At 43.1% G+C, this 21,608-nt stretch overlaps 3 protein-coding genes across 5 annotated transcripts; 2 read left to right on the top strand and 1 right to left on the bottom strand.

The window, feature by feature from the left end:
• The first annotated feature begins 4,009 nt into the window (after nt 1-4,009).
• On the top strand, nt 4,010-7,943 carry LOC115006311 (prokineticin receptor 1-like). The gene is made up of 2 exons (XM_029428472.1): nt 4,010-4,437; nt 6,995-7,943. The coding sequence occupies exons 1-2, from the start codon at nt 4,010-4,012 to the stop codon at nt 7,692-7,694; spliced, it is 1,128 nt and encodes a 375-aa protein (XP_029284332.1). The 3' UTR covers nt 7,695-7,943.
• Nucleotides 7,944-10,244: 2,301 nt separating this feature from the next.
• On the bottom strand, nt 10,245-18,975 carry aplf (aprataxin and PNKP like factor). Of its 2 annotated transcripts, XM_029426617.1 has the most exons (11): nt 18,816-18,975; nt 18,470-18,610; nt 17,533-17,604; nt 16,346-16,509; nt 15,123-15,279; nt 14,098-14,257; nt 12,886-13,010; nt 12,544-12,779; nt 11,900-12,031; nt 11,403-11,449; nt 10,245-11,191 (listed from the first exon to the last, which is right to left on the bottom strand). In XM_029426617.1, the coding sequence occupies exons 2-11, from the start codon at nt 18,566-18,568 to the stop codon at nt 10,989-10,991; spliced, it is 1,395 nt and encodes a 464-aa protein (XP_029282477.1). In that variant the 5' UTR covers nt 18,569-18,610; nt 18,816-18,975; the 3' UTR covers nt 10,245-10,988. The 2 variants fall into 2 exon arrangements, with proteins under 2 accessions (XP_029282477.1, XP_029282549.1); XM_029426689.1 differs by lacking the exon at nt 18,816-18,975 and having other exon boundaries at nt 18,470-18,666.
• Nucleotides 18,472-21,518, top strand: fbxo48 (F-box protein 48). 2 transcript variants are annotated; one of them, XM_029428931.1, is made up of 3 exons: nt 18,472-18,623; nt 20,397-20,725; nt 21,082-21,518. In XM_029428931.1, the coding sequence occupies exons 2-3, from the start codon at nt 20,426-20,428 to the stop codon at nt 21,241-21,243; spliced, it is 462 nt and encodes a 153-aa protein (XP_029284791.1). In that variant the 5' UTR covers nt 18,472-18,623; nt 20,397-20,425; the 3' UTR covers nt 21,244-21,518. The 2 variants fall into 2 exon arrangements, with proteins under 2 accessions (XP_029284791.1, XP_029284782.1); XM_029428922.1 differs by lacking the exon at nt 18,472-18,623 and adding an exon at nt 19,419-19,567.
• The last annotated feature ends 90 nt before the right edge of the window (nt 21,519-21,608 follow it).

Here is a 21,608-nt window from a genome sequence, read left to right as displayed (position 1 = left end):
TTACAGCTGATCCAAGAGGCTTTTTAACACTTTATTTATCTGGAGGAGGAGGAGAATCTTCTCAACACATAAAGGGAACACTTCATCACACAGTGTATCACAAACACTCACACATCTGGAGGTACAGGCTTCACACTGGACAGGAGGAACTGAAGCTGTCAGACTAATGTCGTGGAGTAAAAGTATAAAGTAGCATAACATGGAAATACCTTGAAGCAGCACTTGTGTAATGTACTTAGTTACATTCCACCATTGGGCTTTTGTGGTCTGAAGTGTATTTCACAAAGTAAAACATGTCTCGTTGGGAGCTGAGATGTTTAGTTTGAATGAACAGCTCCACATATTAAAGTAGGTGTGAACATGTGTTCCTGCAGAGACCTACGTGAGAAAAGTGACACCGCTCTCATTTCACTCGAAACTATTGAAGTGTTTTCACTGTGATTCAGGCAACATCCTGTTTTAATTGGACCGTACAGTGTATGTCTTCACAGCTGAGAGATGTCCAGTCCACTTAAAGTGTTGCTTATTATGTTGGTGCATCTGTACAGACTCACGTCCTCACACAAGCTGCAGCTTGAGGTTCACTCTGACCTCAGGGAATAATGAGGAGTGTGTGAGTGTGTGCACTCTCATGACCCCACCAATTACAGAGCTGTGAACCTGTCCTGATGTAAAAAAAAAAGAAAAGCAGCAAATCTTCACGTGTGAAATGTTTTACTTTAATAAAGATAATACTTCAATGATCTAAATAGTTGCCAATTAATGTTCTACATTTGACTAATTGATTAATTGACCCTGTACATCGAATTGTATAAACTGTTAGATTAATTAATAACCAAAACGTCACGTTTTATAAAATGTTTTGTGCGCGAAAAGGAGCCTTCTCTCATCACAGGGCGCGCGCGTGTTGGTCGCTACACGTCGGAACGCGCCTCGCGGTCTTTCTGTCAGTCAGTGCGTCAGAGCGCGCGGAGAAGCAGCTTCAGGTCCCTGTATCTCACGCTTTCATCTCCTTTATATAAAATTGTTTATATTATTGAGTTCTTACCTGATCATGTTTGACGTCAGAGAATCTTTAACGGAGTGAAACTTGAATGTCGGATTTTATTATTTCACACATTAAATGTAGATTTTTGCCTAAAAATTTCTGCTTATTCTAATTAGTTAAATTAAATGAGGTTTTAAATCGTTTATACAGCACAGAACATCCTCCTACATGCGTCAACACGTGCGTCCTGCACAAATATTCGGTCTTATATTTATATTAATATGATATGTTCAGTTAGTTGTGTAGTTGTGCAGATAATCGTCAATAATCTCATGTGTTTTTAATTTTTAAGAAATTCTTTAAAATGTGTAATGGAAACAGTTTTCTCACTCTCTGATACGGTTCCAAAGGTGTGGTCCGCGGACCCCAAAGGGTCGCAGAGAAAATCAGAAGTAAAACATATTATTATTATATATTATTATTATTATAAGATTATTAATATTATTATTATTAAGACATTAATTATTATTATTATAATATTACTATTATTATTTAGTATTATTTTATACTCTGCAAGTTGACATGAGGTCTCGATTATCAGTCAGACACTCTTAACACTCATAACAGCCCACATTTTTAAAGGTTAATTAAATAAATTGTTCTGCAATTGTAATAATTTGTAAAGTTATATTAACGTACTGTTATTGATTCGTCCTGCTTGTTGTGGTTTGTTGAGAACGTGAAGACTTCACTGACGCAGGGTTATCGTTTAGTCTGTGAATAAAATTAATAAAATGATGGCAATCACCAGAAATCTTATAAATATTACATTTACTGTCGTATATGACAAAGAACAGCGAGAATGTTTTGCCATATAGTTGTTTATATAAATCTATACGTGTCCTTTGATCACCTGGAGTAATTTGGTCCATTCATGCTGTGAAAATAATGAATTGCCTGAAAAATAGTTGAAAATAAGTATAATATGGTCAAATTATTATGTATTTATGGTATTCTTATGAGCATGCCATACATAAGAAACTAGGAAAGTGGCATGAGAAGACCCTGGTCACATTGATTCAGGGAAACAATGTTTTTAATGTAATATATCCTGCAGCAGTTATGAATGAACACGTTTATTATGATGTTAAAACGATTAAAACTTTATAGATTCATTAATCAAGTAGAGCTGAAGTGCTTTTGTAAAAACATTTCATGGTTCCAGATTTTAATGTGTTTCATGTGGAAATACAAACATCCTCACTTTCTCATTATTTGTTACAAACAATCAATCGATTAAATAATCAGCAGATTAATCCAGAATGAAAATAATCATTTAAAAATGAACTACAACAGTAAAATCCTGCGTTTGCATTAATGCACGAGGAGGATGTGGTGTCAGCACTTTGACTCCTGAATACTTCAAACAATGATCAGCGATGAGAACACACCTGAAGCTGACCCTCTGTCTTCGGCTGACAGACGCTCTCAGAGGTTTTCAGACGTCAGAGCTGAGACATTCCCCGACCTGCGGACAAATCTAACAAGTAGACTTCATGAACACTGTGACCTAGCAACGCATCAGCAAAACTTTGAAGATGAAGCATCAAAAAACTCAGATCCAACATTTCTGAAGTCCAAACAGCGACCTGTACGTCGAGCACTGTATCTGGAGCGTTTACTGTGTGTGAGAGGCGACAAACAGCCACGTTTTGTCCCTCGAGGTTAACCTTTCGCGTGGTGATTGTCAACTGCCGGCCCGCGGGCCACGAACGACCCGCTTAAGCTTCCCATCCGGCCCGCAGAAAAAGGATATCTAGTTCGACCCAAACGTCCACGGTCTCCTGTGGCGTTCCCCCTGATCTCGACCGGTGCAGGTAAAGGTACTTACCTTCCACGTTGTGCGCCCAAGAACCGTTTGCGATCGCGCACATGTGCACGCGGTTCCATTCATACTACAGTTGAGGGTCTGCGTCCGTCTGGCGTTCCGTGCATGCGCATTTACCGATCTTTTAAACAATCATTCAGTTTGTTATCTCCTTCTTCTTGGGCTGGAGTGTGTGAAACTAAACAGGAGCGTGTGCATTCGGCGCGCTTGCTAAGCATACAGTCGCGAACATGGCGGATGACGTCATGAGGACCATCGCAGACCAAAGTTTGAGTTTGAGTTCTTCTCTATCAGCTGGAGCATGCTCGTCTGCTCGCCCCAGTTACTTAAGATCAGTTCACAGCGATTTGTGTGAACCTGTATGCCGACATTGTTTTACTGAAGTCGGGTAAATCTGCGGGTACACGACAAATATCAATTAAAACATATGATCAAAGTGCTTGAGCCGCGCAGTCAGTCGGTTGTGCTTTCTTAGTATAAACGAGAACAAGGTCCGATTAGAGGACTGTACTCTGCATTTTACCTTTCTGTAATGACAGATTTAACCGTCACTGACAGGTAGTTAAAATCCTTCGTGACCTCGCAGACAAAAGTTCATGTCTTCCTCCAGGATCTGTCCTCACAGGTGCATAACAATCACATTCAAATGGCTTTATTGGCCTGACATAACACTGTACATGTAATGACCAACGCTAACTACAGCGACAGCTCAAAGCTTCAAATGAGACAGAAAGGTCATTCTTGACCTTGGGAACAGCCACACAGTCCTTCATTAGCTGTTCTTCGCTCTCAGTCTTCGCACAGTCTTCCTCAGGTGTTCATTTCTGTAAACATTTCTGAGCTCATGGAGGATTTCCCGAGTGTGTTGACTTAAAAGTTTTTGATTGGAAGTTCATTCCTGACCTTGAAACAGTAGTTTGATGTATTTCTCCTCATCTTGCAGTGCTCTTCAGGTGATTCTGGTGATTCTGGTGATTAAGGTCCATTTAGTAGCGGTTTTGCTACTAAACACATGATTTCCAGAAAAGCTAATAAATGGACATGGCGGTCAGACTTATTATTTAAAATGTGAACTTCTTTTCTTTTCATTTCCCCGCAGACACTCCTACCTGAGCATGTTGACCTGATCCACAATGGACGACCCGACCAACAGCAGCTCGGCTCTGCCAGACTACCATCTGGCCAACGACGCCTTGGACTACGAGGTTCCTCTGGACGAGATCCCGGACACCACGCAGGGCCGGGCCTTCTTCGTGGCCACCATTGTCATCGCGGTGGTCCTGGTGGGCATCATGTTGGTCTGTGGAGTGGGAAACTGTCTGTTCATCGCCAGCCTCGCCCGCTACAAGCAGCTCCGCAACCTGACGAACCTGCTTATCGCCAACCTGGCCGTGTCGGACGTGCTGGTGGCGGCGGTGTGCTGCCCCTTCCTGCTGGACTACTACGTGGTGAAGCAGCTGTCGTGGGATCACGGCCTGCTGCTGTGCGCCTGCACCAACTACCTGCGCACCGTCTCCCTCTACGTGTCCACCAACGCACTGCTGGCCATCGCCGTGGACAGGTGAGTCCACCTGCACCTTATGAAGTTTAATCTTCTGGGTTTGTTTAATCTTTCCATGAAGGTTTTTTGGTTTCTTTTAAATCTGGTGGAGATTTAGATCATGAGCCGAGGAAGGAGTGATCAGGTTTTGGTGCAGATGGCGCCACCATTGAGGTAGTTCCAAAGCTTGATCTGTCGAAGCGAAACCCTCCTCAACATTGAGTTTTGTTCCTGCAACAGTTCCTTTCACCCTCCTCCGACAAATTCAGTCTTTTTGCTGCAGCTGGTCTCTGCATGCATCGTTTTTACCGGCCCTCTGGTCCTGTCTATCTCTTTACCAGCCCTCTCTTTGTGTCATTCGAGGTGCACATGAGAGGTGTTGCGTGCCAATCACAACCAAGGTACTTCAACTTGTGCCTACGCCGTAGCCTACGTCATGGCTCCGCCGTAGCCTACTCCATCGCAGCTCATTCCGCTGTAAAGCTACTCCATCGCAGCTCATTCCGCTGTAAAGCGGTGGATACGTTTTATTGAGCGCAGAATGATTTGTTTCACTTTTAGAATTTGATTAATTTGGTCAGATAACATTCAGAAAGTCTACAAGAGTCACGATTTAATTATTTCATCTTTATTTTATTTTTTTTATAAATGATTTATCACTTCGTCGGATGATTTTTGGACCGCCAACCAATACCAAGAAAAACTTTCATCAAAAGTAAACTGGACAGTCATTGATTTTTACCAGCGTGTGAGTGTGTGTGAGTGTGTGTGTGTGTGTGTGTGTGTCTGTGTGTGAGTGTGTGTGTGTGTGTGTGTCCGTGGACAGATCTTTTGTGACCGTGCCAGATGCAGTCACAAACTTTACAGATCAAAATGATGGTTGCGTTCAAAGATGTCTTTGATTTCTGAAGTTATTGTCCTTAAATAACGACACAGAATGTGTTTAACATTTGCATATTTCTTTGTGTAGGTTAAGAATGTATTACATACGTACACATGTAGAAAACAGCCTCAGAGACGTTTTATTTGTTCCAGTTGGAAAAAGCAGATTGAAACAAATGTAGATTTCACATAATTTGACTTTTTGCAGCTTCATTTGAGACAATAAAATCTAAATCTTTGTTTTACCTCTCATTGCTGTTGGCTCTGGTGTATACCTGCCCTCCTTTGGTTACTCTCCAGCTCAGGGGTGCCCAAAAGGTTGATCGCGAGTGTAGTGCGGGTAGATCGTGCATCGTTAAAAACATTTGTATATATATATATTCCCCTGACGGAACCCCGCGCCCCTGACATTCAAGTGTCTTGTTGTTTTCTTGCCTCGTTCACATTCCCTCCTCCGCTCTGTTTCGCTCCCACACAGACGCTGACTTTATGTCTTCTATTCCTTCATTGATTTTCCCCATTTCTCTTTCTTTAATTCTTTCTTTCTTTCTTTCCTTCCATCCTTTCATGTTCCAGAATAACATCTGCACCTCTCTCTTTCCCTCTCGTTATGTGTGTGTTCCTCTTATCACCTCCGTGCTAATCACTCATGTGCACGACAATGAGTCAAATGTATTTATTTAAGCCGAGTGCCATCTATTTCCATTATATTCGAAAGACTACAAGTATCTGTTAACACTCTGCAACTCACTCCAAAACAATCCAGATTGATAAATAGCACTTTTTTTTAATGTACTGTCCCTTTAACACCTACTGACATGCTCATTTTCAACACATTATCATGTCAGTGTGCCAACATAACAACAACATAACACTAACCATGCAGCAGGCAGACTTATGTTTGGGTGACCTACAGAGCTTTATTAGTCGGAGAAGCAGGAAAGTTATCGGCCGCTCCTCATCAAACAGATCTCAGAACAGATCTCAGAACAGATCTCAGGACTCTGACGACGATGTGACCGGAGATGATTTACATTCTGCTACAATAACAGCCGCTTCTGGGCTTCTTCTCAGCTTCTGAACCAAATCCATCATCGGCAGACGTTCACACTTTGGCACTAGCAGCCCCCTGTGTTCCATTCATCATGGCCGACATCCTCTGTCCGTGTATAAATAGCATCTGCAGGGAGGAAAGATGGATAATCTCTGTGTATCCGGGGACAGCAAAAGTGGTTCCAGTTTCCAAGTCTGTAAATGTTCACAGCTTAAAACAGTCCGAAATCACCTGAAGCAGTCTGAAGACAGGAGTAACTGCTTCCAGCTACCGGAAATTACTTACTTACTTATTAATTAATGAATTACTAAAGCTGAAGTAAATACTTAATTGGTTAGTTAACAAACAGAACATTTGTCAGCAGTAATCATTTTGATAATCATTTAATTAAAGTCATTTCTCAAGCAGAAAAACATCGAAAATTGTGCTGTGGTTCTAGCTTATATATATATATATATATATATATATATATATATATATATATAATTATATATATTATATATATATTCTAATATATTATATATATAAACACATTTTTTTGGATATGTATCCAAATATTAAAAAATATATTTTTTTAATATTTAAAAACAAATGTTTGGATATGTTTGGGTTTTGGAAGGTCATGTGTCTTCCTGTCTGCAGGTACATGGCCATCCTCTACCCTCTGAAGCCTCGTATGAAGTACCAGACGGCGTACTGCGTGATCCTGGCGGTCTGGATCGTCCCCATCTGCATCTCCATCCCCTCCGCCTACATGTTCTCTGAGACGAAGTACCCGCACGTGGAGGGTCGCTCCCACAAGACCTTCTGTGCTCAGATCTGGCCCGTGGACCAGCAGGTTTACTACCGCTCCTACTTCCTCCTTATCTTCGCTCTGGAGTTCATGGGCCCGGTGACCGTCATGGCCGTCTGCTACATCCAGATCTCCCGGGAGCTGTGGTTTAAAGACGTTCCGGGTTTCCAGACGCAGCAGATCCAGAAGAGGCTCCAGAGGCGTCGGAGGACGGTGGTGGTGCTGATTCTGGTGTTGGTCGCCTACATCCTGTGCTGGGCGCCGTACTACGGCTTCTCCCTGCTGCGGGACTTTTACCCCACCCTCATATCCAGGGACAGGAACTCCTTGGTGGTCTTCTATATCATCGAGTGCATCGCCATGAGCAACGGGGTCATCAACACCTTCTGCTTTATGAGTGTCCGAAACAACACCAAGCGCCTGAAGAAGACGGGCAAGTTCCCGCTGAGGCTGGTGACTTTTGTGGCCGCCAAGTCGGTGGATGAAGCGGAGGCACAGACCCTGTCCCTCCGAGTGACGGAGGACACGGAGGGAGCTCGGCTGAAGTAGAGGTCGAACATCTGCCGCTTCTCCTGAATCACATCAAAGTAGGAACTTACAACCCGTTATTACCCAACCAGAGATGGCGTAGTGGACGTAGCTCAAACAGCGAAGAAGGAAACAGTGCGGCCATGTTTATTAACGCAGAACCAGCCGAGGAGTTCGGAAAAGGGCACTTTAAAAAAAAAAAAAAAAAACCTGGCAGGTGATTGGATGAACCATCTGTCAATCAAACTCTTGAAGAAGAGTGAAAAAAAATAGTTTTCTGTTGCCGTTCTTTGCTCTTCTTTTAAAGAATAAATACATTTCTGAAATAGCTGAAGCTCTTGCAGCATCCACACGTGCGTCTTTAGGAGCGGCCATTGTTGTTTTAAACAGAAAGTCGCCTCCATGTGTCTAAACCACGCCCGTAGCGACCGGTAGATCCTCACATGGAGGACGCTGATGGGTCCGGTCACCGGTGGTCCGGTCACAAACACATTAGTTGAAGCGAGATAAGATAAGATGGCTTTTCGTGTGATTTTGTGATATTGGGAGAATCAAGGTGACGTGTTTGTTGTTCTGTTTCTGTGAAAATACTGGATTTGAACTTTTGTGTCACCTCGAGCAAAGACGTTCTCATCCCGGGCCGACGGTAATCATGAGAGTCCCTGGATGATTCAAACTGCCGCTGGAAAACAGGTCAAAAAACAACATTTGTATTCCCCCACGAGGTTAGCGTGGAGAAGCCTGCGTCATGTACGTCTGTTTTGGTTGATTTATGTGCAGCAGAGGGCAAAAGATGCTGAAGTGGAATATAAACCATTCACTGGTCTGAAACACAGGGAGGCACGACAGCAAGGACTCAACATGTTGTTGATGCCGAGTGTGATATTTCACCTAAATTAGACCTAAATAGTTTTTTCTTTACAGTGATAGCAGCGCTGGAGGAAGTATTCAGATTACTTAAGAGAAAATACTCCAACACAAGTACAAGTCCTGCGTTAAAAACCTTTAACATGTCGTTAAAGTACGTGCAGTGAGATGTTCCCTGTGAGGTTCAGTACATGTGATGCTTCTGGATTAATATTCCTGCTGCATTAATGTGTGTGTTGTGTGTTACTGCTGTACATGTTTAAGGTTGTTCTAATGTTCCCTCCTTTACATCCTGTTGGTAGTGTAATCTCCATCAATGCATCATATTCTATAAGATCATATGTTTGTAGCGTCTCTGTCCTGTGAGAACCACGTGTCTCTAAAAAGTCTACTTTTCATGAGCTCCTCACAAAAACAGCCTGTTTTCAGCAAAAAGTGTCGTTTCTACATTTCTACATTGTGCTGCGTGGATCTGAGGACGCGTGTACAGTGTGCATATATACACAACCACGCTGAACTGATGTCTGTTACTTGTGTTGCAGACTTTCACTTCCTGTGCAGCTGAGGTCAAACAGGATTCAGGTATTACGGCTCAGAGATGTCATCGAAACTAAACAACAAACAGACGTCTTGTTTTCTTTTCCTCTGCTGTGAAAAGTAAAGTTTGAATAATTCTGAACTTTGATGGACAGCTGTCCTTACTCTCTAACCACCACACTAAAAAGCAGGACGAATGCTCTCCTCTCAAAAGCATGATTATCACTGTGTATCTTTATCCAGATGTTGTTCATGCAGCAGGATCGTGCAGACGTGTGGTGCTTTATAGTTTTCTACTGCAACCCCTAAATGTTGAGAAACGGTGATTAGAGTGAAAAACAACTAACGCGATAAAAGGTTTTTGCTCTTCTCTTCGTTTAGAAATCTTTTATTTCATTTGATTTATGACACGCTCAGAATCAAGCCCTCGGAGGGTGTTTGTCCAACACTAACAGACTTCTGATGAATCTGCTGCGACGTGTGCAGATGGAGATCATCTATGATCTATAACCTGCAGAAGGTCCAGCCTGCAGGACTACTTTGAGTTTAGCAACGTTAGCATGCTAACACACTTAACTAAGATGATGAAAATGGTAAACATTACACCTGCTAACGATTAGCATGTTAGCATTTAGCTCAAAGCACCACAGAGCTGTTAGAGTGCAAACGCAGTCTTGTTGAGACTAAATACAATAAAGTGAATAAATGTGGTATTTCCCACCAGAAGTCCCTCCGGGCACACGAACACGTCTACAGAAAATATGATTTCACTGTTGATGAATGAAGATGATGTGAAACGGTCTCTGGGCTCGGCAGCGGTGCCCTTGAGCAAAGCATCGAACCCCAAACTGCTCGGGAAGCCTGTTCACGGCTCTGACGTCTCTCTGCTAACGCTCGTTACCTGTTTGTGCACGTGGGTGTATTCTGTGGCTGTGTGTAATTTGAAGTTGACTTTCCCCTGGAGGGACGAATAAAGCTGTTTATATCTTTCTTTATCTTTAAATGTTGTTTTTCTTACGAAATTCTCGGAAAATTGCTCAGAGTTTGGTCAAAACATTTCTCCTTCACAGCATTTAATCAATAATAATAATAATAATAATAATAATAATAATAATAAAGTGTATTGACAGGCGCACGTGCTCATCAGAAACAGGACAAGACTTTGTTTTCATCAAATGTATTTAAAGGAAGCAAAAAGAAACACATTAGAGAAACAATTGAGAGAGATCTACATACAGATATTTATATACATATTTATGGAGCTTCACCTGAAGTGAAACGAGCGCTTTGGATCCGTGCAGCTGATCAGACACACAGATGAACACTTGACTCGTCAACATGTGTGTTTTGCATCTTCAGTAAACAACCAGATATATTATAGAAATTTGCATTTTAAAAGGGCGCGAGGGATGTTTTCATTCAAAGACCTATTATATTTAATCAGCCTGATTCACCGAGGTGGTGCACTGTTGTGTTTGAGGTTACCATGGCGACACCTGCAGAGGACACCTGACAGCTTCTGCACGTTGGCGGCTGGAAGCAAGACGAGAGGCCAGAGCTCCACGCTCTTAATCCAGACGACCGGGGAAAGAGCAACAACGACAGACTTATTTTGAACTGCTTTCATCAAGGCGTGCGTCCCTCAGGTCGGCTAACATTTGTCAGAAACAAACGCTTCACGAGTCCCGCGCCGAGGCTGCGTCAGCGCTGCGGGCTAGTTGCAGCAGGACAAAGCTGACTGACGCTCGGCCTCAGATTACGAGACACAGGAAGCTGATTGACCCCCGCCTTTAGTTCATGTTAAGTTCCTGATGTCGAGCATTAACGGCGCTGAAAGCTGAGAGGACGTAGAGACTGAAACACGGGTTTCCTGCAGGATTCAATCACACACGACACAAAGAAGAAGGAGATCTACTTCCTCCTCTTCACGAAGGTCTTTGCTTCCTTCTGCAGTTCTGCGATGTCCTCTTTACCGCTGTCCTCCGACACGGGAGGCTCGTAGTCCGAGTCATCGCCCGCGTCCTCGCTGTCGTCGTTAATGAAGCTGTCGTCATACTCGTCCCCTTCGTCGCCTTCGTCGTCAGCCTTTTTGGGGACGGTTCGCGTAGTGCGAACTGTAACGGCATCAACAGTGTGATCATGAGTCACGCATTAAATATTGTAGAATATTTTATATTGTGATTTCTTTCCCTGCATTTTAAAGAAGCTTAAAGAACTATGTTTGATATTAAACGTATTTATTTAGGAGTTAAAATGAATTTAAAAGGAATAAAAAGGTCACGCTGTTCAGATGATGTCAGAACGGGAGCAGGTGGAACATCTTACCTGCTTTCTTTGTGTGTTTGTATTCTCTCCTGTGAAGAGGGTTCTTCCTGTCAGGGAACAAAAAGTCAAAGTCAACTTTGTTGTTTTCTGTAATAAACGAGATTCCTTTGACTCTCAGACACCGTGACGCAGGTGACACTCAGCCGAAGGTCTTTATTATTAACGCCGTAATATATGAAATGACTGCTGATGGTCCCAAAGGTTCAAACTAAACACAGTGAAGCAGCATGTTGTTGTCAGGCAACACAGATCTGGAATAATCCCCCAGAGGATACTAGATGAAACCTGCAGAGCTTCTCTACGCAGTAATCACGGGATCAACGGCAACGTGACGAGACATCTCCTCGTGTAGATCAACCATTCCCCCTCGACACTAACTGCACTGCTATAGCTCCAACACGGACATGACGCGTCTCTTCTTCTGCAGCTTCTTGTAACGTGATCAATGTGTCATCAGGTCATCAGTCCCTCCCTTTCATCCGACTGTAATGTCTGACCTGTAGCAGTCGGTGCCGTAGGGGCACTCGGGCTTCTCCTCCTCCTCCTCGTCTTCCTCCTCCTCCTCCTCCTCGTCCTCGTAGTCGGTGTCACCGGGGTGACTGCACTCCTGGAAATGGACCGGGTTCTTCCTGGAGAGGCAAACAGAAAGGTGAAAGCCGTCAGACACATGTCGCACACAGAACCTTTGTAGCGGATGTTTCCGTGCCGCTGCCTCGTGCACATCTAAAGGACCACACTGTGGACGCTCTGCAGCAGTGACGCCACGCACTGGCGCCAGCTGTTCTTTAAGATGTGCAAATGTAAAAATACTGACATCAAAACTCATTTTGTGGAAGTCAAGTCAAAAATAACTAACATAAATAACATGATGACGTCACCTCCCTCGCCATGAAGATAGTTTTGGTTGTATTTGTTATGGCGGCTTTATAATACACTCATTATCTGTGCCCGTGTGGAGCGTCACAGGGACGTCGGTGTGGCTGTGATGGGGTTTAGGGTTGTGGATCTTTGATCTGAAAGTCTGGAGGGAACACGTCTCCAGGCTGAAAGCACAGAGAAGCTTTCTCGTGTTCATCAGCTCAAGTGCGTTTCATCTCATCTTTGTTGAGGCACATAAAAGAAACACACAGGTGGACGTCACCTGTAGCAGTCCTTCCCGTACGGACACGCCGTTCTGAGTCGAGTCTGTTGTCCTCCATGTTTGGACTTCTTGTCCTCGGCCGGGCTGGTCGCATCAGTCAGTGTTGTGGTGTTCATGTCAGCTGCAGGTGTCTCTCCTCCTCGTCCCTCCTCGTCCCCCTGCACGGTGAAGCCGTCAGACTCGTCGCTCGCCTCGGACCTGGTGGGTTCAGTGTGACGTGGGGCTGCAGGAACAACCTGCGAGTCAAACAGACAAACAAAAAGGGTTTCATCTCACGTTGTCCGTCTGTGAAGACTCCTGGAGACAGAAGGATGAAGGATAAGCCACACTTTAACACTCAACTGTTTCCTGCTCTTTGTCGCTCATCTTCCTCCTCCTCTTCTTCGGCATTTCTTCGCCGCTGAGCTCCGAGCTCTTGGTGGGCGTGCTGGTCGGAGGTCCTTTACTTCTCTTCACAGCTGCTGGAACTGAACACAGAGACACAAACAACAGTTTCAGAGGATTACACAGAAACTATCATTCTTCATACGGAAAGCTTCATTTTTAAAACTGTTCACAACTTACAGACTTCTACAAAGTGACACAGACACAAGAGCAAATGTAAAGTCAGACGTGAGGCAGTAAGAAGTACAATACACACACACATACACACACATATAGATATATAGATATGTGTGTGTGTTGGAGCGGTAAGTAAAGTACCTCCAGCTTGTACTTGAGAAAGGTTTTTTTCCGACACTGCCAACGTTTAGTGAAAAAGTCTCGGTGACTGAAAGCAGACTCGATGTTTCTGAACTGGCTTCTTCTCCCGAGACGCCGACAGCGTCGCACGTGTCTCTGGAGGAAGCTGGAACTCTTCCATGTTCCCACTCTGCAGGGAAACGCAGCTCTGGACAAGACGCTTTAATGGAGGCAGTGAAGAAGCCACTGAGGCTCCGTCCAGCAGAGCAGAGCCGTCTGCTTTCCTTCATCGTAAATATTACAGCAGCACTCAGGGGGGGGGGAGAACCTCCATCGTCCTCTTTAACTGCTATAAATATCAAGGAAGGTCGCGCTACACAGAGGAAGGTTAGCTGCTGTGTTACTTCATCACATCTCACAGCAGTCAACCTGTCAAAGACAACGACACCATCAATCAGGTTTAGCTGCTCTTTAAGGTCACCGAGCGTCAGCGTTCAGGCGGCGTCTCAGCAGCAGCTGGTGGACATCAGCTGATCACACTCTCATTCCTTAGTGCTGAAACACCGACGCACAAGACTTTAAAAGTGTCCTCACATTTCGTTGTTTATCCTTGTAAAACACTTTGTGACTTTGTTTTGTGCAGGAAACAAAAAGTTCATTCTTATTATTATGTTTTTAGACCCAAGGACGCCCTAACTGGTGTAGCATGGAGCAGGGACCCGAGGGGGGGTGCTGTCGGAGTTCTTTGAGGGGACGAGGACCGATCTGAAGGACTGTGTTATACAAGGAACCTTTGTGACGCGAGTACAGATTTAATCCCACATCTGGCAGTTGGTCACATGTGGACAGATACACGAAACATGAACTCGGTACCTTTCTGGCTGGAGGAGGAGGAAGAGGAGGAGGAGGAGGAGGAGGCGGCGGCGGCGGCACGTGGAGCTGCCACAACCGCCATCATCCAGGCCGGCAGAGCTCGTCTCTGGGTTGCAGACGCCGGGACGTCACTTTGTTCTTCTGGTTGTGCAGAATCTCCCTGCGTGGAAGAAAAACAAAATAGTTCTGGAAACACTGAAAACTACAACGCTGAACATCTTAAACGACTGAGGGAATGTGACGTGAAGACGAGAAGCTGAACGTTTTGCACACGGACCTCTGTTAACAGAGAGGAGAGATCATTGTGTCGACCTCCGGAGCTGCAAACCATAAACTGCGTTTCCAGTTCTAAATGTGTAAACCTTTCAGAACAGAACGTCGTTGTGACTGCAGCTAAAGGAGCTTGTTGTGTGTGTGTCTATCCTGAGCGTCACATGTCAGACAGACACCATCAGAACAAAGACCTAAGAGCGGATCAGCCGGGCGGACTCTGAATGTCGAGGATGAGTGTTTCGCTTGTATCGCAGTACGTGTTGACAGATTGAGCTCATTCATACAAAGCAATTAGAGCAAGAATCCTCCGGCTGGTGATCGCAAAGTAACAAATAGAGAGCGTCAGAAATACAGAATAAAAAGCAAGGACACTGGGAAGAAGTATAATCCTTCTGTATGTCGTATTGGAGAGCAACGATCTAGAGGCTGCACTTCTCTGGAGAGTATAGTTCTTTATGTAAACACCTTTATGTGACCTCTGACCCCAGCGATCATCTGTTGTGGTCTTTGAAGGTCATTTCCTCTCCATTAGCTAGACGCTCAATTCTATTTAACTGAAGGATGCAACCACTGCATCCCACAACCAATAGATCGTCGCCACCATCAACGCCTCCATTCAGGGATTTTACAAAAGCGGGGTCATTAATAAACATGTGAACATTGTGACTGGAACTATGAGCTCATAACTTCTACAGCTGCACTTCTTCTTGTGGGTGATCTGTGTCTTCAGATGTTGTTGTAGTTGAACAAACCTTGTTAAAACGCGTGTTGTCGGCTTCTTCCTGGTTCGACTGAGCCGCCGCCGCCACCGCTGTCGGTGGAGTCTGTCCAACAGGACGAGGCGGTTCCACATCTGGTTTGGGAGAAACGAGAAGCTCTCCTTCTTCTTCCTCAAACATCTGACTGTTTCTACGGGACGGAAAAACATTAAAAAATAATGTCAGCTGATTCTCTTAAAGATCTTTTAAAGTGATTTCTTCTCTCAACTATGTGTGTGTGTGTGTGTGTGTGTGTGTGTGTGTGTGTGTGTGTGTGTGTGTATATATATATATATATATATATATATATATATATATATATATATATATATATATATATATTATTTTGTAGTATAATAAATATTAATATTTGTCTATATCATAGATATATATATATATATGTATATATATATATATCTTATTATTTATTATTATATATGCTTATATATATGTGTTATATATTATACATAATTATTATATCTTTATCTTATATAATATATATTATGTGTATTTCTCTTCTTAATATTCTTCTATCTTCTATCCTCTCTCTTCTTCTTTATAAGTCTCTATATCTATCTATATCTATTCGATCTATCTGTTTTTATTCTCCTATATTATATATATAATTCTATCTATATATATGTGTATTATTATATCTATATCTCTATTTTTTATCTCTCTCTATCCTGTATGTCTCTTATCTTATCCTATCTTATTCTTATTACTTATTCTATAATATAATATTATATAATATATAATATATATTATATAACCCTGCATTTTGTATATTTTGTATTCTTTTCTTAGTGTGCACATTTAAAGCTCCCTAACTAACAGAGACTTTCTTTGTGCTGCTGCTCTGATACGAGATGGATATATTCTGTATGAATATAAAATGAGCTGCTTCGAACAGTAGCAACGTTTTCTCGAGTGTCCTTTTCTCGTGTGTTTGATCTGAACTTCAAACAGAGAGCATCCGGACAATGTCTGGAGGGAAGCTCATAGATAAAACATTACAGAACCACTGCATTAATAATCCTTCTCCTAATGTTGGACTTTAATCAAGTCGACATATAACACTTGAACCTTCAGCCCCACGCAGTCGGCTCTGCAAAGATAAAAGACTCTTCCGCTCGAAGACGTCAGGTGGGTTCATTTCTTGATCTTGAACCAAAGTATTAGCGTGAAGAGGAGCTACTTCCCAGACGTGCGAGTACCTGGGAGTGCGGTCTCCTCCGCCCACGGCCACCACCTTGTAGACGTACTGGTCCGGCAGCAGAGAGAACAAGTCTCCATCGTGAAGAGGACACCAGGAGTCTCTCTGCAGAGGGCGAGGGTCGTCGGTCAGCGACGACTGAACAAAGCACGGGTTCAGGTGCGTCTGAAGATCAACACAAGAGGATGAACCAATAAAGGTATTATTTTAGTCTAAACTATTATTTGAATGTGGGAACATCAGGTCTGTAAGGATGTTTTAGGATCTAAAGGCAGCTATAATAATATCTTTATAATAAGAATGTGTGAGTCGCTCCTCTCTCAGCTCATTGTTGATCCGTCCGGGCCACGACTTCACTGGGAATATACAAATAAACAGTTTTAGATAATAAATAGTTGACTCTCCATTACAGGCCTTCGTACGCAGTAGAGCCTCAGATGATATTTAGATACTTCAATAAAGTTACAAAAATGTTAAGGTACGCTGTCAACTATAGCAAATGGACCGGATGGAAAAGGAAAGTTGCTTTCATAAAGCATTGATTTCCCCCCCGACTGCTCTGTGCAGAATATCCGTCTCTGTGTGTTTTCCAGCGTCAGATCAAAAAGGTCACATATGAAGCGATTGATTTTACACCTCACGATTTAAAAATGGCGACTGTGATTTAATTATTCATCAGTGCTGATGCATTAACTCTGCTTTTTCAAACGGAGCTCCATCTGCGTGCTGCCGCTGCGTGCTGCCGCTGCGTGCTGCCGCTGCGAGTGTTTGTTGTAAAAAGTCACGACGATATGAGATCACAGCGACTAAATGTCGACCTTTTAGCAAATCATGGACAGCCATCAGTCCTGGAACACAAGGTTTCTCTGGAAGCCAGAGACAGACCATCCGTCACAGGAGAGACCACATGTTTGGAAGTCAAATGCAAATTCTGTAATGCAGAAATTGTCAGTAACATTTGCTTGAATCCACTCGTGGAGTCGAGCTGCAACGATTATTGCATTATTAAAGATAATTGGCCAAATATTTGGTTAATGGATTAATCGTAGATTAATTATTTCTCATGCAGAAATGCTGTTTTTACACACACACACACACACACACACACACACACACACACACACACACACACACACACACACACAGCTTCTGGTTAAACATGGCGGATCACTGGGTGAGAGGACGTACCGGTTTGAGGCGCAGCTGTCCGTTTTGGTTCTCCAGCAGCCCGTGAAGTCGGGACACTCTCTTATCGCTGACCTGAGACAAAAGGATTCAGACGTGTTTAGAGGTGAATAACAGACACGTACAGATTCACTTGAAATGTGCTCTGGACATTCACGGTCCACACGACATGAATGCTTTTGACTTTTCCTCCCCGGCCGCCAACAGGACAATAACTCCACCTGTCTCTACCACGACAAAGCTGCGCCCCATCAGAAAGACATGTTACCAGTGTGACAGAGTCCTCCAGTGGCTCAGTGGAAGACCTGCAGCTCGGCTGTAACCCACATGTCCCTGAGCTTGATTCTTGGAGGAGCTTGTTTAGAATTTCACTAAATGTTCAGCAGTTAGTGTAACTAGAGAAAAGACTCAGAGCGGCGGGTCTGTGCCATACAAAACACCTGCAAAGATACATTTTAAATACACTTTAATACGCACACACGACTACTGCATGGAGGGTCATACACTATGCACTGAGGGCAGCAGTGGAGGAGGAAGTATTCAGGTCCTTTACTTAAATAAAAGTACTAAAACCACACTGCAAAAATAACAAGTAAAAGTCTTATGACTATATGTATGTAAGTATAATCAGGATTTACAGTGTTATATATAATATAATTAGATTATTATTGTTATTATTATTATTAATCATGCATTAATGTAAAAGCAGGATTTATAAAATATTCACAGTTGAGAACATGGAACCAGGAAATGTTTTTGCATGGAAAATGATTTTAAACATCAACATAGGGGCGGTATGTATTTGTACTTGAGTACTTGAGTAAATGTACTTAGTTACATCACACACCTGCAGCTATGCTTATTAATGTGCACTGTTAGAAGGGATGCTAGTATCAAACTAAACAAAGCTCAAATTAAATAAAGCCACAGGAGGACTCACTCCCAGGAATGGCCCCCTGCCCAGCACGGTCTCCCCCGGCGGCAGGTGGATGGGATCCCCGCCGCCACCGTCCACCGGGACGAGGTCGAAACCGGACATCTGCTCTGCAGGCGGGACTGGAGGGAGCGTCACCCCGGTTCACTGGAGTGCACGGGTAGATAACACATAACAAAACAAGCCTTTACCATTAAGTTAAGATGCTTCTGGAAGCTACAGAGGGCTTATTCGGAGAATTAAATCAGGATTTAACGAGTTTCTAAAACTTATGTTTCATTCGGTTCCTCCGTGTGAACCAAGTAGTCAGCTACGGTCACAACGAAACATGCAGTAATAAACTTCTGCCTACCTGTTGTGGAGGCACACGGGATAATTATGTGTCTCTCAGGAGGAAAACAAAACAAAAACAAACCGACAGCACAGAAAGCATTTACTGCTCTCGCTGTCAGCTACAGGATTCAAAACTTCCGGGATTCAGGGGAGCCTGCGCAGTAGACCTCTTCCTAGTAGAGTTCTGGACACACTTGTACCGAATTCCATCCTGATTTTAATCAATTTAAAAGGTTCTTATTTCTTTGAGAATTATTTATGATTTTAAAAGACATCTCAAGACGGGTTATGATTGAGTAAACATGACTCTTTCATTCGGCATACGTTTAACTTACATACAATATTTCAACTTTTGTATGTGGTTCACACTTCTCCCTAAGGTCCCTTGTGTTTATCGTGTAGTCTAATGGATTTTAATAGCTAGATATTAGGCTAGAATGGAAAGACATTCAAATATTGCAGGAGCCTTTATATACATATATATAGCCGAATTCAAAAGCAATATTTACTTATTCATAAACTGTCTTGGGGTGTATTTTATAAATATGATTTATTTTCAAATAAGCAAGAACATTCTAAATCGTAATATTTCAGGACGTAATTCGGCGAATGTGTGGCCAGTCATTTGCGTTTCATGGGCGTGTGACCCTTTATACGCATGCGCACTTAACAAAATCAAAACAGCACTGACGTGACGTATGTCTGTGTGTAAACAACCGTTGACGTTTAAACAGTCAGCTGTCACGGAGACACGGAGTGACCACACCGCCGGTAAGAAACACTTAACTACACGTTATCATTATGGTGAATTATGCCGGCAGACGTTTCCATTTGTGTTTTTATGTAAAAACAAAACGTATTTAGCTCGAAAACTGCGTCAGGTCACAGTGATTTCCTGTCGCTGTTAGCTAGGCTAGCTAACGTTAGCCGGAGCGGAGAAGAGACTCGCGACTGACTCGGAAAATCAGTTTCCTACATTGACATTCACACTTTGATGCAGAAATTCAAATCCACAAACTCAACATTAAAACAAGAAATGGTACTTTAAACTGACTGCCGATTCTGTGCTGTTTAATAGCCTGGAAATGGGTAATGAGTTGTTTTTGTAGGTAGAGATTTCTGTGTAGTTTGCCATCCTAACGGCAACTACTATTAACCTGTTTATATTTCTGGCATTATTTTCATTTTTGCACCTTATTGATCATCTTAATTGTTTATATTTTGTTTATTTGCATCCTATATATTTCCCACTTTGTGCTGTACAAGCATTTCCCTCGGGGTTTATTTATTTATTCATTCTATTTGGAAAGTGACCATGAACAATATACATATACACATAATGCAATGTAACACACGAGTAGTACATCACACACAAACACCAGGTTTTTCAATTTGTATTGTACATATATAGTCTTTATGTCGTAAAATATTTTCTTATTGGTGAAAACGTGAGCTTGGCTGCTCAACAAAATACAAAATATGCTACAATCTCATCCAAAACAAAAACAATTAAATAGGATTGACCCCCTTCCATATATCTTCAAAGTGCCGTTGGGATTAAAAAATAATCCTGGGCCAATCGTTCTCCCTCTGTTCCCAGGCTGTTTCAGACTTTTGGACTAAGCTATTATGCAGCATGACTCCTCGAGGACCTCGCCTGTGTCTCTCCTCTCTAAAAGAAAAGCCTCCCTGATATCCACCTGCAACACCCCCCCTCAAAACTTTGCTGAGCTGCTGCCGACAGAAATGAGCGTGAAGATCTTTGGCGAGCTGGACACCGAGAGTCTGTGCAGCGCGTCGCGGACCTGCAAGCTGTGGCACCACATCATTGAGGAGAGCGACCAGGTGTGGAGGAGGCCGTGTCTGCTGGTCGGAGCCGTCTGTCAGGGCGAGGTCGACAGCGACAGGAGAGACGGCCTGTCGTGGAAGGTGGGTCAAGTTTAAAAACAAAACAAAGAGACCGTGGTAAAGTTTGACTTGAGGTTTGATGCTACAAAATGTCTTGCCAAACCAAGGACTAAAATTGAAGGCAGTTGAGGGGATGTGATGTCACAGAGCGACAGAATAAGTTGATGTTACACTGTCAGGTGTTGGACAGCAACCTGCATGAGGACACTGAGGCTTCAGGTTAGTCCCGGCTCAGGCCTTGAGAAAACTTGAGAGGTCAAGTAGAAAATGGCTGTATGCTTTGATTGATGCACATACTCTCAGCACATTTCTTTATGTAATATAAAGTATATTTTTGATCCTGCTGTCCTCTGACTGCGGCCGTCTCCCCTCTGCAGGTCACACTGGTGAAGAACTACACTCGCAGCTGTTTGAAGAGAGACTGGCTGAGAGGTCGCTACAGCCACGTGAGATCAGCGGAGGAGCTGAGCGGCAGGAAGATGACGGCGCTGGACGCTGAGACCTGGGGAGAGATCCTGCAGGCCGAGCTCGACAGATGACCGACAGATGCTCTGACATTTAGGATTTTTCAAAGCACCTCTGGCACTTTTGAGTGCCTGATTTTTTAACGCTAATATATTTGATACTTTTTTTGTTTTATGCGAATACAAACAAACAATTGTACATATTCTTTTAGTTTGTACTTTTTTCAAGAAAAAAAAGATCATGAAGAAAATGAAATACTGACATTATCGGGTGAAAATATTACAATTAAGCAGTTTCATTGCTTCGATGTAAAAACGACTGTGATGCAATAAAATACAGTGTTGCCAAACGAAGAGTAAAAGGTTTGTCTGTGTGTGTGTGTGTGTGTGTGTGTGTGTGTGTGTGTGTGTGTGTGTGTGTGTGTGTGTGTGTGTGTGTG

This window comes from Cottoperca gobio, chromosome 1 (genome assembly GCF_900634415.1).
Source record: "Cottoperca gobio chromosome 1, fCotGob3.1, whole genome shotgun sequence".
Lineage (NCBI taxonomy): Eukaryota > Metazoa > Chordata > Actinopteri > Perciformes > Bovichtidae > Cottoperca > Cottoperca gobio.
Note: the sequence above shows the minus strand (reverse complement) of the source record. Positions and strands in the feature narration are given on the sequence as shown.